The 15494-nt window shown below is 52.9% G+C and overlaps 1 protein-coding gene across 3 annotated transcripts in view; it reads left to right on the top strand.

The window, feature by feature from the left end:
• The window catches only part of GK (glycerol kinase), a 57430-nt gene that overhangs the window by 38937 nt on the left and 2999 nt on the right, over positions 1-15494 (top strand). For all 3 annotated transcript variants that reach the window (XM_038757049.1, XM_038757048.1, XM_038757050.1), the window contains 9 exons: positions 1655-1722; positions 4252-4294; positions 5217-5297; positions 6424-6502; positions 9286-9382; positions 10067-10151; positions 10981-11101; positions 11254-11397; positions 12299-12379. In XM_038757049.1, the coding sequence (XP_038612977.1) occupies positions 1655-1722; positions 4252-4294; positions 5217-5297; positions 6424-6502; positions 9286-9382; positions 10067-10151; positions 10981-11101; positions 11254-11397; positions 12299-12379 (799 nt within the window). The remainder of the gene's footprint in view (positions 1-1654; positions 1723-4251; positions 4295-5216; positions 5298-6423; positions 6503-9285; positions 9383-10066; positions 10152-10980; positions 11102-11253; positions 11398-12298; positions 12380-15494) is intronic.

Below are 15494 nucleotides of genomic sequence, written 5' to 3'. Positions count from 1 at the left end.
CCCTTTCCCAAGCGCTTTAGTTACAGGACTCTGCACGCAGTAAGTGCTCAAGAAATATGGCTGATTAAAGGGAAAGGGACTAAAAAGCCTCGTCATTTCCTTTCTGAATAACGCGAGGCTGCTGCTCTTGTGGTTTAAAAGCCCTCATCGGAACCTAGTCGTACCTTCCAAAAAGCTGCCCATTCATCAGAACTTCCGCGGGAAGACAGATGGCGTTTATCGGGTGGGCTTTCTTCAAAGGTCGGCACTTCTGTCTGACCATCCGCCCCAGACCAGCCCAAGGGAGGAGGGGGCCACATGCTCCCTGGTGTCCGTGTTCTCAAAGAGTTGTCCTGGCTGGAGACCCACTTGTCTGCTTGCCGGGCAAAGAGGACATGGACATCCTTTCCTCTTCTGCCTCAGAACCCCAGTCTCTCCCTGGCACCACCCCCTTCTGCCCTGCCCGCCCCCCGCCAGCCTGGGACCTCCCATCACAATCAATTAATCGGTCAATCATTTGTATTTATCGAGTGCTTATTGGATGGAGAGCACTGTCCTAAGCCCTTGGCGGAGTCCACCTCAACAGAGCTGATAGAGACATTCCCTTCCCACAAGGTTATGGTCTCAGGGAGGCGAATAAATAAATGATAATGGCATTTTTTAAATACTTACTGTGTGCAAATAATAATAATGATGGTATTTGTTAAGCGCTTACTATGTGCAAAGCACTGTTCTAAGCGCTGGGGAGGTTACAAGGTGATCAGGTTGTCCCACGGGGGGCTCACAGTTTTCATCCCCATTTTACAGATGAGGTACCTGAGGCACAGCGAAGTTAGGTGACTTGCCCAAAGTCACACAGCTGAGAGTTGTCGGAGCCGGGATTTGAACCCATGACCTCTGGCTCCAAAGCCCGTGCTCTTTCCACTGAGCCACGCTGCTTTGCACTGTTCTAAGCGCAAGGGATGATACAAGGTGATCAAGTTGTCCCACGTGGGGCTCACGGTCTTAATCCCCATTTTACAGATGAGGCAACTGAGGCCCAGAGAAGTTAAGTGACTTGCCCAAAGTCACACAGCTGACAAGCAGCAGAGCGGGGATTTGAACCCATGACCTCTGACTCCCAAGCCCGGGCTCTTTCCACTGAGCCACTCTGCTTCTCTATGCGTTAAAGCGGCCGGGTGGGGGGCGGTCATAGATGGGTTCCAGCCCCCGGGCTCCACCTCTGACCCAACACGATACCGGGCTCTCACATCTCTTTAGCCAATTAATATCAATAAAAGGTCAATTTTATTTATCCTCCAGCCCTGCTGGACTATGTCTGCAAATTCCAAGGTTTTGCCTTATATAACACGGTGCTGCCGAAGGAGCTTATATCGTGTCCAGTGTAATACCATGCTGTGTTGATTTTTCTGTAGCCAGAACTGAGTGGGATATGTTTGTATGAATTTATTACTCTATTTTATTTGTGCATATTTATTCTATTTATTTTATGTTGTTAATATGTTTTGTTTTGTTCTCTGTCTCCCCCTTCTAGACTGTGAGCCCGCTGTTGGGTAGGGACCGTCTCTATGTGTTGCCAACTTGTACTTCCCAAGCGCTTAGTACAGCGCTCTGCACCTAGTAAGCACTCAATAAATACGATTGAATGAATGAATGAAATCTCTTGTGCTTTCAGTGTCTGGGGGACCAGTCGGCAGCTCTAGTCGGACAGATGTGTTTCCAGAACGGACAAGCCAAAAATACGTAAGTCCAAGGCGCGGTCCCGGGTCCCAACCGTTAGGGCAGGCCGGGATTTTTGGAGCTTGGATGTGGAACAGGTTTGGATTTCAGGCCTGTAGTAAGCAGCCAGGGGAGGGCCGGAATGTAGGAGCTGAGAGGCCATGTGTGTCCGAGCGTCTCCATCTGCTCCTTCTGGTTTCTTTCTCCCCTGAAAACCCACCGCATCCTGTGGGCTTTCCAAGAGATGTGAACAAAGACCACAAGGGTCTCTGTCTTGACCCCTAGCCTCTCATCGTACTCTTCCCAAATGCCTCTCATTCTGGCCTTCCCAGGGATGTCGCCTCATTCCAAAAGATGGCCCTGGAAATGAGGGTGGGGGTTCCCCGGACTGCCGGCCATCTGTAGCCCTTCTCCGGAGGGGGGCAGGGATGGCTTTAGCTCCCCTGCCCTGTGTCCGTTTCTTCCCGAGATCCCTAGGCCCCCGCCCGTCCCCCAAAGGAGAACAGTGGCAGGTAGAAGGACGAAACTCGGCCCCAAAGAATAACACAATGTCTTTTCCTTCAAATCTCCTTGTAACTCACAGATACGGAGCTTGTTACAGACTACCGTATGTTTGTGGAACCCCTGCACTGGCATGACTTTTGGTTTGAATTTGGATTTTCATCATTAATAGCTTCATCTAAATGCACTCTTTACGCATGGTTGGAACACTCTTCCTTACCAATTCTTCCTTTTCAAAAGCACCTGAGAAAACCTCAAATTTTCCTGGGTGAAGTTGGCCATATTTTTCTTCCTTCACCTCTCGAACCAGAGAAAACTTAAGCCCGCTCATTTCTGTCTCCGAGGACCAAGGGAGCGTTGGGGACCGAAAATATCTGTCGGGGCTCTCGGCTGGCCGTTTTTTGCGTTTCTTTTTGTCCTCCCACTTGAGCTCAAGATAGGACTTTTTAGGATGGGCTGAGTAATCCTTATCCCCCGGTAAATTATCTCGGTCTGGTTCAGAGGGAAAATGAAGACACTGGGGAATCCCGCACTCGAGACTCGGCACACCGGGTAGCCGAGAAGGGCGTCGGAATGATCCTGTGCTTAGCCACTCCCAGCCGGAGGGCTTGGTCTGGGATGGGTTGGGCTTGAGGGAGAACCAGGGGGGCACCTGAGGTATCCCCCATTGTGTCGCCACCCCCAAGGGCTGAGTCTCTCCCCAGCCCTCCTACCCGACTTGAGCATCCCCAGGGACGGGACAGGGTGGACGTCGGCCAGCCCTATGCTGCCTTTCTGGGAGAGAACTTCTCCGCGATTCCCTCCCTCCTTCATGGTCACCGGGCCCTGGCCTAAGTCTTTCTGCCTAAATCCCCTAGCCCTCTCGGGGCTGCTTCGGACTGGCTTTCTGTCAGCATCTGTTGGAGTGAATGGCAGTTCTCCCCTCGAACCCCGAAACTCTGTAAACAGAATGAGGCTCGGGGAGGCCGGAAGGGGAAGGGACCGGGCGGTCTCTGAGGGGTCACTCCGCCGGCCAGCGTGGGCGAGCTCCAGTGGCCGGAGCCTCCGCCGTGGTGGGCGGGGAGCCCGGGTGGGCCGTGATCTGAGAGCAGGGCTTTTACGCTTACATAATCGGGCTCACAAGCCCGCTGATTGAGGCAAGGGAAGAGCCGATTGGTTTTTCCCAGGTTGGCCTGGGAGTGGGGAGATTTGTCTGCTACGTGTCTCTGTGAGTGAGAACCATCTAGGCATGGAGTCCTGGAGCCCAAGCTTGGCCCCCCTTCTGGATCTGAGAGTGCCCAACCGCTCAGGACAACTGGTGGCATCGATTAGCCGATGCCCACCCGGTAGCCTGCAGCATGCAGGACAAGGACACAAGCATTTCCATAGTAGTTGTAATAATAATCTTTTTTAAGCGCTTATACGTGCCAGGCATCACACTAAGTGCTGGGGTAAATGCAAGATAATCAGGTCAGACCCTGTCCCTGTCCTACATAGGGCTCCCAGTCTTCATCCCCATTGTACCGATGAGGTAACTGAGGCCCAGAGAAGTTAAGTGACTTGTCCAAGGTCCCACAGCAGACAAGTGGCAGAGCGGGGATTAGAACTCAGGTCCTCCAGACTCTCAGGCCCGTGCTCTTTCCACTGGGCCACGTTGCTCCTTCCGGGCCTGAGCCAGCTGGACCCTTTCGGAGGGAGCGAGCAAGTTGGCTTTGTAGCTGCTGGAATTTTTTTCTTTTTTGGTTCCCCCCCGCTCAGCTGGCCAGGTCATCGTCCCAGAAAAGCCCACCGAGACTGGCGCTCTCCTTCGTCGTCCGCTCTCGGGCTTCAGCTCAACTCTTTACGTCTTGCATGATTCACCTCTTGCTATCTCCCTGACTCTTACCTTCTAAACTGATTTTCAAGAGAATCTAAGCTAAAGAATACACAACGCTAATTAACCCGAGTATTCAGCTTGAGCTCTTATGGGGAGGTTTCATAAATGTGTCCTCTGTCACGCCAGAATACTGTTTTGAGCGAAACATGTTTTTTGTGGAGAGACTGCCTTAAATTTTTCCCCCTCCTCAATTACAGGTATGGGACAGGCTGTTTCTTGCTGTGTAACACAGGCCAAAAGGTTGGTTCCTCCATTCAATGGTTTTCAGTTTCTCGTTTTACTGATTAGGCAATGGTATTTTCTGAGGGCTTACTATGTGCCGAGCACTGTACTGAGCAGTTGAGGAAAGTAGACACAGTCTCAGCCCACACAGAACTTATTGCTAAGCAGAATTTGCTCCAAAACCCTTAGGCTTCTTGCCTAGGCATCAAAAAATGACCAAATTTATTCAGCTCCATCATGAAGCTGGTATTTATTCTGATGTGGACTGCTGTGATGGAAAGAGCCCTTGCCACTTGGATTTTCCTTGGAAGCTGTTGACAATTCCATTTAGAGTGATTCACGGGTGGAAACTTGAGAATCAAGCTAAAAGACTCCCTGATCTGAGCTCAGATGTGACCATCATTTGAGTAACAAATAGACACATTTATATTAACGTCCATCACCCCTGCTAGACTGTGAGCTCATTGTGGGTAGGGAATGGATCTACCAACTCTGTTATATTGTAATCAATCAATCAGTCGTATTTATTGAGCATTACTGTGTGCAGAGCACTGTACTAAGTGTTTGGGAAGTACAAGTTGGCAACAATTCCCAAGCGCTGAATACTGTGCGCTGAACAGAGTAAGCGCTCAATAAATACGATTCATTGACTGACTGATCTCTACCTGATAATGAAATTCCAGGGAAACGTCTGCTGTGAATTAAGGCTCGGCGATCTATTATCAATCACTCATTCAGTGGTATTTATTGAGTGCTTACTGTGTGCAGAATACAGGAGCTTGCAGCCTACAGATCCATTGGCGATATAGATTTCCCCCATCTTTTGAGTAAAATATTGCTTACCTAGCTAAGATTCATTGACTCGTAGCTTCTAGCCTGATGAAAAGCGTGAGGCCTCCCCTCCCATCTCCCCTGAGCCCTGTTGTCTGTTTTATTGCAGTCGGTGTTTTCTGAGCATGGCCTGCTAACCACGGTGGCTTACAAACTGGGCAGAGACAAGCCAGTATGCTACGCGTTAGAAGTAAGTCTCCTTCCTGGTAAATCCGTCTTGGCTATTTCGGGAAAGGCATGATGACCATTTTCAATTGACCAAGACCCGTGGCGATTTCCAGAATTCCAATCAGGAAGGTTTGGAAAGTACAGAGCCCACGTCGTGGGCCTTTTGGATTGTAGAAGGGGCGCCGGGGTCTGTAAGCTTGCTCTGGGTAGGCGGTGTGTCTGTTATATTGTTCTACTGGACCCTTCCGAGTGCTTAGTACAGTTTTCTGCACACGGTAAAGCGCTCAATAAATACGATTGACTGACCCTTCCAGAGGAGGCCGTGAGCCTGAAATCGGATCCCGGGAGGTCAGGGGGGTGAAGGAGGCCTTCTCAGTTGAGGAACGTGGTCTCGAGGTGGGGGGCGGCCGTGATGATGAGGAGGAGGAGGATGGGGAGGATTTAAATGCTCTTGACTTTCTGCTGGAGGGCATCGGGTCCTTTTCTCTACCCCAGCCCGCCTAGACAGTAATGGGTGGCTGTGATGGCTTCCTTGCATGAAAATGGGGAAACTGTGCCATCACTGTCCCATCATCTTCAGTTGCCAAGGGCACAGGGGAGGCGGCATCTGCCGACACATACCCAAACCACTGTGCGGGGTGGAGAGAGATATTTGGGTCAAAGTTTATGTCGGACCTTCTAAAATAGGTATTCAAGCTGTTGAGTGACAGCGGGCTCTCTGCCCTTCACTGACCTCTCCCAGCTTTCGAATGCAGCTGTCTTGGGTCCGGCCCCCAGCCCCTGCTCGTCACTGACCGGTTCGCATACCTCAAGACTTGACTCCTTTGTGCTCCGGGCTTTTGCTGCCACCTTGAAATAGTACAGTGCTCTGCCCACAGTAAGCGCTCCATTGCTACGATCGATCGATCGCAAAGGAAACGGACTCATTTACCCTCCTGCCATCTTCTCCTTTGTTTGATTTTTCTGCTTCTCATTCACCTTCTCACCTTCGTCGTCACCGGTAGTGTTTACCGGGTGTCCACTGTGTGCTGGGCAGTGTGCTAAGCGCTTGGGAGAGCGCAAATAGCGGTCAGGGCCACGGCGCCCGCCTGCCTCGCTCGGTTAGATTCCGCAGAAGAGATTCCATTGGAGGCTCTGCTCTTCCACAGGGATCGGTCGCGATAGCCGGCGCGGTGATCCGCTGGCTGAGAGACAACCTCGGCATCGCCAAGTCGTCCGAGGAGATCGGTGAGTACGAGCGTCTCCCGGGTGACAGGGGCCTAAGAGGTTGGGTTAGGAAATGCCCTCTCTGAAATTGGTCAACGGGGAAAATCTAGAAAGTTCCAGGAAATTCTGTTAGAAACTGACCGTTCGAATTTGACTTTTGTGAGGGGAAACGGTATATGGAATTAAAAAGAGAAGCAGCACCACTCCTGATGGAAGAGACCGGCGGTCCACCCAGCCCAGGGTTTCGTCTGCGGTGGTGTAAGCCCAAACGTGGGGAACCACGCGATTGATGGTGGACCTTCTGGTTGACCTTCCCGGTGGATGTCGTATAGATCATCTAACACCTCCAACTTCCCCTTCTGTGGACCCAAGTTGACTTTCTAAAACCACAGCCTCTTGACTGCCCCTGGAAAATACTTCACTGGACTGCCTGGCTGCCCCCGAGCATTTTATTTCAGTCCTCCGCTGAGCCTCCGAGCTGTCAGCAAGGACAACTAGAAGTTAGAACCCGAGTCGGCCATCAATCAATCAATCGTATTTATTGAGCGCCTACTGTGTGCACAGCACTGTACTAAGCGCTTAGTACAAGAGTCTGGGCCTCGTGACTATCAAGAAGTCAACTTTGGGTTGGCAACAGCGGGGGCCTCGTAGACTCAGGAGACCTGTACTGACCTTCTGTGTGCCCTTGGGCAACTCACTGCACCGTGCTGTGCTTTAGTTTCTGTAAAATAGGAATAAGATACCTGTTCTCCCTCCCTCTTAGATCGCAAACCTGGTGATAGCATTGATATCTACTCAAGTGCCTTCTGGGTGGCAAAGCTCTTTTCTTGCTGTTTTCCCCTGCTAATTTTGGTTGGTTGATAGGAAAACAGGGGGTGGGGGGAGGAGTGTGTGCAAAGCACTGTACTAAGCGCTAGACTGAGCCCCTTCCTTCCTCTCCCCCTTGTCCCCCTCTCCATCCCCGCATCTTACCTCCTTCCCTTCCCCACAGCACCTGTATATATGTATATATGTTTGTACATATTTATTACTCTATTTATTTATCTTGTACATATCTATTCTATTTATTTTATTTTGTTAGTATGTTTGGTTTTGTTCTCTGTCTCCCCCCTTCTAGACTGTGAGCCCGCTGTTGGGTAGGGACTGTCTCTATGTGTTGCCGACTTGTACTTCCCAAGCGCTTAGTACAGTGCTCTGCACACAGTAAGCGCTCAATAAATACGATTGATGGATTGATTGAAAGTTCAATTCGGTAACAGATAGAGACAATCCCTACCCAACAATGGGCTCACAGTCTAGAAGTCTATAGTTGAGAAGGGGCAGACAGTAAACAAAACAAAACAAGTAGACAGGTGTCGATACCATTAAAATAGATAAACAGAATTATAGATGTATACACATCATTAATAAAATAGAGTAAAAAATATGTATAAATATGCACAAGTGCTGTGGGGAGGGGAAGGGGGTAGGGCAGAGGGAGGGAGGGGCAGTGACGGGGAGGGGAGGAGGAGGAGAGGATAAGGGGGGGATTCAATGTGGGAAGGCCTCCTGGAGGAGGTGAGCTCTCAGTAGGGCTTTGAAGGGAGGAAGAGAGCGAGCTTGGCGGATGGGCAGAGGGATTGGGGGCATTCCGGGCCCGGGGAAGGACGTGGGCCGGGGGTCGACAGCAGGACGGCGAGAACGAGGCCCAGTGAGGAGGTTAGCGGCAGCAGAGGAGCAGAGGGTGCGGGCCGGGCTGGAGAAGGAGAGAAGGGAGGTGAGGTAGGAGGGGGCGAGGTGACAGAGAGTAATAACAGTATTAAGCACTTATTGTGTGCAGAGCACTGAACTAAGTGCTGAGAAGAAGTACACAAGTGGAAATAATAAATCACAGACCCCTGAGGGGTGACCTCTTTTTTGTGTTGGGGATGTTGGGGTGAGCATTTATTGGATGCTATGCCGAGATGCATCATCACCTAGTGGAAAAAGCACGGGCCCAGATCCTGGGTTCTAATCCCGGATCCTTCACTTGTCTGCTATGTGACTTTGTGCAAGCCACTTCACTTCTCTGTGCCTCGAGTCCGTCATCTGCACAATGGGGATTCGATTCCTCATCTCCCTCCTAATTAGACTGTGAGCCCCACGTGGGACCTAATGATCTTAGAGAAGCCGCGTGGCTCAGTGGAAAGAGCACGGGCTTTGGAGTCAGAGGTCATGGGTTTGAATCCCAGCTCCGCCACATGTCTGCTGTGTAACCTTGGGCAAGTCACTTAACTTCTCTGAGCCTCAGTTACCTCATCTGTAAAATGGGGATTAAGACTGTGAGCCCCACGTGGGACAACCTGATCACTTTGTATCCCCCAAGCGCTTAGAACAGTGCTTTGCACATAGTAAGCGCTTAACAAATGCCAACGTTATTATTATTATTACTATCTTGTATCCACCCTAGAGCTTAATACAATGGTTGGCACATAGTAAGCGCTTAACAAATACCACAACTATAGTTATGATTAACCATATGAGAAGTAGCGTGGCTCAGTGGAAAGAGCACAGGCTTTGGAGTCAGAGGTCTGGGGTTCAAATGCCGGTTCCGCCAGTTGTCAGCTGTGTGACTTTGGGCAAGTCACTTCACTTCTCTGTGCCTCAGTTACCTCATCTGTCCAATGGGGATTAAGACTGTGAGCCCCCCGTGGGACAACCTGATCACCTTGTAACCTCCCCAGCGCTTAGAACAGCGCTTTGCCCATAGTAAGCGCTTTATAAATGCCATTATTATTATTACGCACTGTTGTAAGCCCTGTCTTTTGTCTTCTATTGGCCGGCAGAAAAACTGGCTCAAGAAGTGGGGACATCTTACGGCTGCTATTTCGTCCCGGCCTTCTCCGGACTGTATGCCCCGTACTGGGAGCCCAGCGCCAGGGGGTAAGGACCAGGCTGGATTCCGGCCCTCCTCCGCGTCGCCTTGGGCGCCCGGGTCCCATCACCGGGATCTCTCGTCTGCGTCGCGGGGAACCTGCCGTGTTTACCGCGGTCGGCCCGGGGTATCCGGGGACGGTGCATGGCCTGTGACCTCTCTCCTCAGCCAGGAAGTAGGGCGTTTCCCGGGGAATGAAGAGGCCCTAGGGTATCCGCCTTGTCTGGCCTCCCTCCCACCCCTCACTCGCTCTATGACTCCTTTGTCTAGGCCCAGATAAAGTTAGTTCCCCTGGCCGGCATTGCCCAAAGTGTGGGCGTCCTGGTGTCTTTTCCCCCTCCCCCGGTTGGAGGCCTGGCATCTTCTTTTGATTTCCCCTCTGATTCTGCCACTTATCCGCTGCGTGACCTTGGGCAAGTTACGTCACTTCTCTGTGCCGGTTACCTCGTCTGGAGAATGGGGCTGAAGACTGTGAGCCCAGTGTGGGATGGGGTCTGTACCCAACCCGATTAGCTCATATCTACCTCAGTGGTTACTACGGTGCCTGGCACGCGGTAAGCGCTGAACAAATGCCATTAAAAAAAAAATCCAAAAAACAAACCCCAAAACCCGAGGGGGATTGATCCTAGTGGGGCTCGGCCATCGTGAGGAGCGTCGGGCCATTGTGATGGGCGCCTCCGTGTCTCTGCCAGGATCATCTGCGGCCTGACTCAGTTCACCAACAAGAACCACATCGCCTTTGCCGCGTTGGAGGCGGTCTGCTTCCAAACCCGAGAGGTAACGGTCCCCCTGAGGCTGCCCCCTGGGTTTGTTGCCGTCTGGGCTTCTCGTGCGCCCGAGGCTTAGGTCTACGTTTCCTAGTTTAGCAAAGCGGAGGATGGCCACTCCCCCAGGTCTCAACCTTTTTACTTTAGCCCTTCCTCCTGCCACGGAGACCACCTTCCGGCACCTATACAACCAGCACTCCCGTCCCCAGGTTACCCCTTTGCCGTCGAAGGGGCCAGATGGTGGGCCGTGGGCTTGGGTTGAATCTGAAGCGCTAAAGATGGTCTCTTCTGTAAAATGGGTGTCTCCTGACGATGAGAGTAGTAGATGAAAGCAAAGCCGAAGCTCATAGGCTCGGGATGGCTATCCCTCCTCTGCTTGACGTTGTCATTGCTTTACGTTCATTCATTCATTCATTCATTCAGTTGTATTTATTGAGCGCTTACTGTGTGCAGAGCACTGTACTAAGCGCTTGGGAAGTACAAGTTGGCAATGTTCAGCAACTTTTATATCACCTGATGATCTCGTATCTACCGAGGGCCTAATCCAGTGCTTAGCACATAGTTAGCACGTACTCCTGCTCCCCCAAGCACTTAGTACAGCTTCTGCACATAGTAAGTGTTCAATACTTATCACTGATTGATTAACCAATACTCTAAGTATTATTATATTGAAGGAGCTAGGGCAATCGTAGCGGTGGGCGGTCATTAGCCTCCAAGAAGTTAGCCTTCTTTTCTGGTTGAGTGTCATCGCTGAACTGACCAGCCCACCCAGCCCCAAAAAGTTGAACCGCCAGCCCCTCATCCTGCCGCTCGTCACGTGACATGTTGTTCGGTTGAAGATTTTAGATGCTATGAACAAAGACTGTGGAATTCCCCTGAGCCACTTACAAGTCGACGGCGGGATGACCAACAACAAAATCCTCATGCAACTTCAGGCCGACATCCTCTGCATTCCAGTGGGTGAGTGGCTTCTGGGCCCCACGGCACAGCTCTGGCCTCCGGGGCTGACGGGGGGAGGGGGACTCCGGGGGACCCCCTGGCTTTGGTGGGGGAGTTGGGGGGACCTCCCGAGCTGACGGGCCTCTGTGCCGTTTCTCTTCTCCCCTGCTCAGTCAAGCCCTCCATGCCCGAGACCACAGCCCTGGGGGCCGCCATGGCTGCCGGCTCAGCGGAAGGAGTGGCCGTCTGGAGCCTGGACCCCGAGGACTTGTCGGCCGTCACCATGGAACGATTCGAGCCTCAGATAAACGAAGAGGGTGAGGGACTCCGCCGTCGTCCCCTGGGACTTTTCCCGAGTCGGGAGGCTTCCCTAGAAGAGCGACTGGGCGCTTTCGGGGACCTGGCAGGATCTCCTTGGTGCTCTTCACCATCCGGTTTTCCCGGCGCCCGCGGCTCGAGTTCCGTGAGAGAAGGAGGGTTATCCGGGATGAGGGAGTACAGCGTCCCTGGGATTCCCGTGGGTTTCCGGTCAGTGGAGAACCACGGGCTCAGTGGGTCCTGGAGGGATAGCGAGGTGACGGATGTTTGGGCATGAGAGAACGAGTCTCCGGGGCTCTTGCAGCCCCTCTCCTGGCACGCTCAAGTCCCCGACAGAAGGGACCGGGCGGGGAGGGCTCACTTTGAAGAGGCTGGCTCTTGCCTCAGAGAAGGCCCGGAAGCTAGTTTGGCCTTCAATTCCAAGGTTTGTCTGCGGTGGGACCTAATATTCACTCACCTGGGAGATAAGGGTTTCACCTGTATTCCAGCACGCTGAACGTGGGAGCTTAAGGTTTCCTAGGGATGGGCGTCTGGATGTCTTGGGTCTCTCCAGGCTGTGGGGGTGGGGGTGGTCCACACTGGAAACCCCCAACGAGGCTGTTCTGCTGTAGCAGAGGAGGGCCAGGCTCGTTCAGCCCCCCACACACACACAACCGCTCTGCCCACTGGCCCGCCCTGCCTTTCCCAGGATATCTGGATGGTGCTCTCAAAAGGTGCCCATGGGGCAGAGGGCCACCTGCCTCAGCCTTGCCCCTGCACTCCAAGGCTCAAGCAGAGCTGATCCTCTGTGGGATTTGGTGCCCGTGGGGCCCCCAACCCTCTTTTCGATGAGGGCATCACCAAGCGGGCGCTTGTCTGGGCCCGGCAGTAGTAACATCTGTCTGTTCCCTTTCCTTCCAGAGAGTGAAGTCCGCTACGCCACGTGGAAGAAAGCGGTGGTGAAGTCGATGGGCTGGGCCACTGCTCAGACGAGCTCGCAGGGTAAGTGTCCTCTCGGTTTCCGGCAGATGCTGCTCCCCGGAGCTTCGGGGGGAGCTCGGTCTAACCGGATAGCTCGCTTTTTATGGGGTGGGGGTTGTGGAGAGCAGAGATGTGTGGCTTCCTTCCTTGGAAAAGGGGAAGCCACTGATATTGAGGTTTGTGCTCCGCATTTAAAATAATGTAAAACTGAGTTTTTATGTGAAGTGAGAGAGCATAAATTTAGACATCGGTTGCTTCCATTCAGAAAGTGGGCAGTCATCTCACTCGGCCATCTGCAGCCGCCTCGACTGTTCCCTAGGCTGTGATGGCACGCCCGGGCCTCAGGTCAAAGTCCATTCTGGGTTCCCCCCTAAAGAAAAAGACAAGAAAAACTGACCAAGACCGTTTTGTATTTCCCTCTTCTGCTTCTGAAAATAACCCATGACCTGTCAAGTCTGTCCGTCTGTCGGGAATCAAATGCGGACTTCACCAACCAGGGAATATTTTTAAGACCGAGGGCAAAACCCTTTCCCAAGACAGTGCGGATATAACGGTTGACCCATTTATTTGGAAAATGAGTTTCCTCCTGACCCCCAGATGCATTTCAGAGAGGAAAACCCAGAGAGCCACGTTAGGCCGGGCTGGCTGCCAGGGATGGACGGGGAAAGACGAGTGAAGTCGGCCCATCCGGGTGACCAGTTCCCCTTAAAGTCCTCTCAGGGGGATAGTGAACAACAACTCTCCTGTTGGGCATTTGGAAACATGGCCAACGAAATGCCTCCGCGAAACTGACGTTCTAGGGGGAGGTTCTGGAAGTGGCAAGGTTGCATCACACTCACTCACATCCTCACACACACGTGCACGTCCCGCCCGGGTCCTGGCAACTGGGGCCGGAACAAAGTCTAGCCCAAGGTTTCCAGTGCCGCATCCGCTGCTCAGAGCCGCCATTCCCCCTAGTCGGTCAGAACCTCCACAAGGTCCGTCTTTCCCGTGACCCTCCTAGAAGCTGCTTGCTGGAATGATTTTTCTTCTCCTCTCAGTGACTCTCCTTTCCCTTTCTGTTAATCTCACGTTCTAGAAGCGAGCTTCTCCTTTCACGGTGGTGGCGGCGGCCTGGGGTGGGCGCTTTTCCCGGCCTCGTGGATGCTCCTTGAGGCTTAGTGGCCTTTCGTGGGGTTTTATAGTCTCTTGGCTTATTTCTCTCCTTGCCCTGAGACCTTTCCCTCACCCCAACCCCATCCATGTCTCCCAAGCCCCCGTGACTGGCAAGAGAGAAAGAAATCTGGGGTAAAAAGGCACGGGAAGCCATTTGGAATGAATTTGTCTGCTCCCACGGATTGAACAGAAGAGGATTTCCTTTCAGTATTCAGTCCTCCTAGAAAGAACAGGACACGGGCACTCCTGTGCATCAGAGCTGTTTATCTGAGCATCTGCCATGCGCGGAGCGCTATACTGAGCGCTTGGGAGAGGACAGTGGACTCGGTTGACGCGGTCCCTGCCTCTGAGGAGTTCTTAGGCTAGCCGGGCGTCAGGTGGGCCGTTCCCCGGGTGTTAGGGCCCACCAGTATTGTAGAGTGGCATCCGGGGCAACAGAACTCTAAAACGACCCGTTGGCCCATGGCGGGGGGCAGGAAACCCCCTTGTGATATCACCCCCGTTGCGGGCTAGGCAGGATCAATTCCGGGCAGGCGACACGACGCCCCGGGTGCCAGAATTGTCACCTCATTCGGCCGCCGGGTGTGATGAGGATGTGGGTTTGGGGGGCAGACTGGGAGTCCTGCCCCCGCCGTAGAGTGGTGATGTTGTCTTCCAGGTTTGGAACTGGCTTCATGTGGGCTTCTGGCCCGAAATAGAAAACCACCTCGTAAGAGGATGATCCCTTCAAACCTCTCAAAATGTAAAAGCCCATATTGGAAGGGCAACCAAAGCCCTGGGTACTTCTGCCACTCCCCATTACATGTGCCTTTACACCGGGTTGCTTTCCTTACCCGAAATCCGTCCCCCGCTAGACCGTTACCTTTTTGAGGGCAGTGATCAACTGGACTTTTCCAAGCGCTAAGTAGGCGCTCGGTAAATCCCGACGATGGCTTTGTAAGTCAGTCAAGTGCCAGTCCTCTCCCTCAGGGCCTTGCCACGTGCTACGAGTTTTCGTTACTGGGCATCCGGGAACGGTGAGCGCCGGTGGGAAATGTGGCCCTTCCCCTTTGGTGGGAAATGGGGAGCCCTGCAAGCCGGGAGCGCCAGCCGCATCGTCCTCCACCCTGAAGGGAAGAAGCGCTTCCTCTCGGGAGGCGCGGAGAAACGTCCCGTGGGGAGGCTCCGTCCGAGCGAGGCCCTGGCCGGCTCCGGCTCGTTGCCACCGACCGCGCCTCACCTGTAGGGCTTGATTTTTTGGAGAAGCCCCTTGATGTCTTTAAGATGCCCTGGGGCGCTGGACTTTGGAAAGCCGAGGGAAAAGGCCATCTGTTGGCACACACGCTAGATCTGACCCGGAGATGTCAACCAGCCGGGGTGACTGCGGGAACCTTCCAGGAAGGGTTGGGTTCTGGGACGGCCTATGCAATGGGCAGAGGGAAACCGAGGTCTCTCCCGGGGGCGGCTCCTTTTTACTTTTTTTTATTTTGGTATTTGTTATGTGCTTACTATGTGCCAAGCATTGTCCTAAATGCTGGGGGAGATACAAGGTAATCTGGTTGTCCCACATGGGGCTCACAGTCTTAATCCCCATTTTCCAGATGAGGTAACTGAGGCACAGAGAAGTTAAGTGACCTGCCCAAAGTCACACAGCTGATAAGTGGTGGAGCCGGGATTAGAACCCATGATCTCCGACTCCGAAGCCTGCGCTGTTTCCACTGAGCTACGCTGCTTCTTGCTGCCCCACCCCTATTCTCTTGCCCTGTGGGTTTCCTCCTGGGAAAACCCACCTGTAATTGCGATAAGTAGGGTATTTAGTAAGCGCTTACTATGTGCCAAGCACTGCACTCGGCGCTGGGGCGGGTACGAGATCATCGAGTTGGAAACAGGCCGTGTCCCGTGTGGGGCTCACGGTCTATCGTGACGTACACCAAAAATCGGGTTCCTTTTCAGAGGGCTGGTACAAATCCCCACAGAAATCATCCTGCCACGGTAGAGAGAT

The sequence above is a fragment of the Tachyglossus aculeatus genome, chromosome 15, assembly GCF_015852505.1.
Source record: "Tachyglossus aculeatus isolate mTacAcu1 chromosome 15, mTacAcu1.pri, whole genome shotgun sequence".
In the NCBI taxonomy this organism is placed as follows: Eukaryota; Metazoa; Chordata; class Mammalia; order Monotremata; family Tachyglossidae; genus Tachyglossus; species Tachyglossus aculeatus.
Note: the sequence above shows the minus strand (reverse complement) of the source record. Positions and strands in the feature narration are given on the sequence as shown.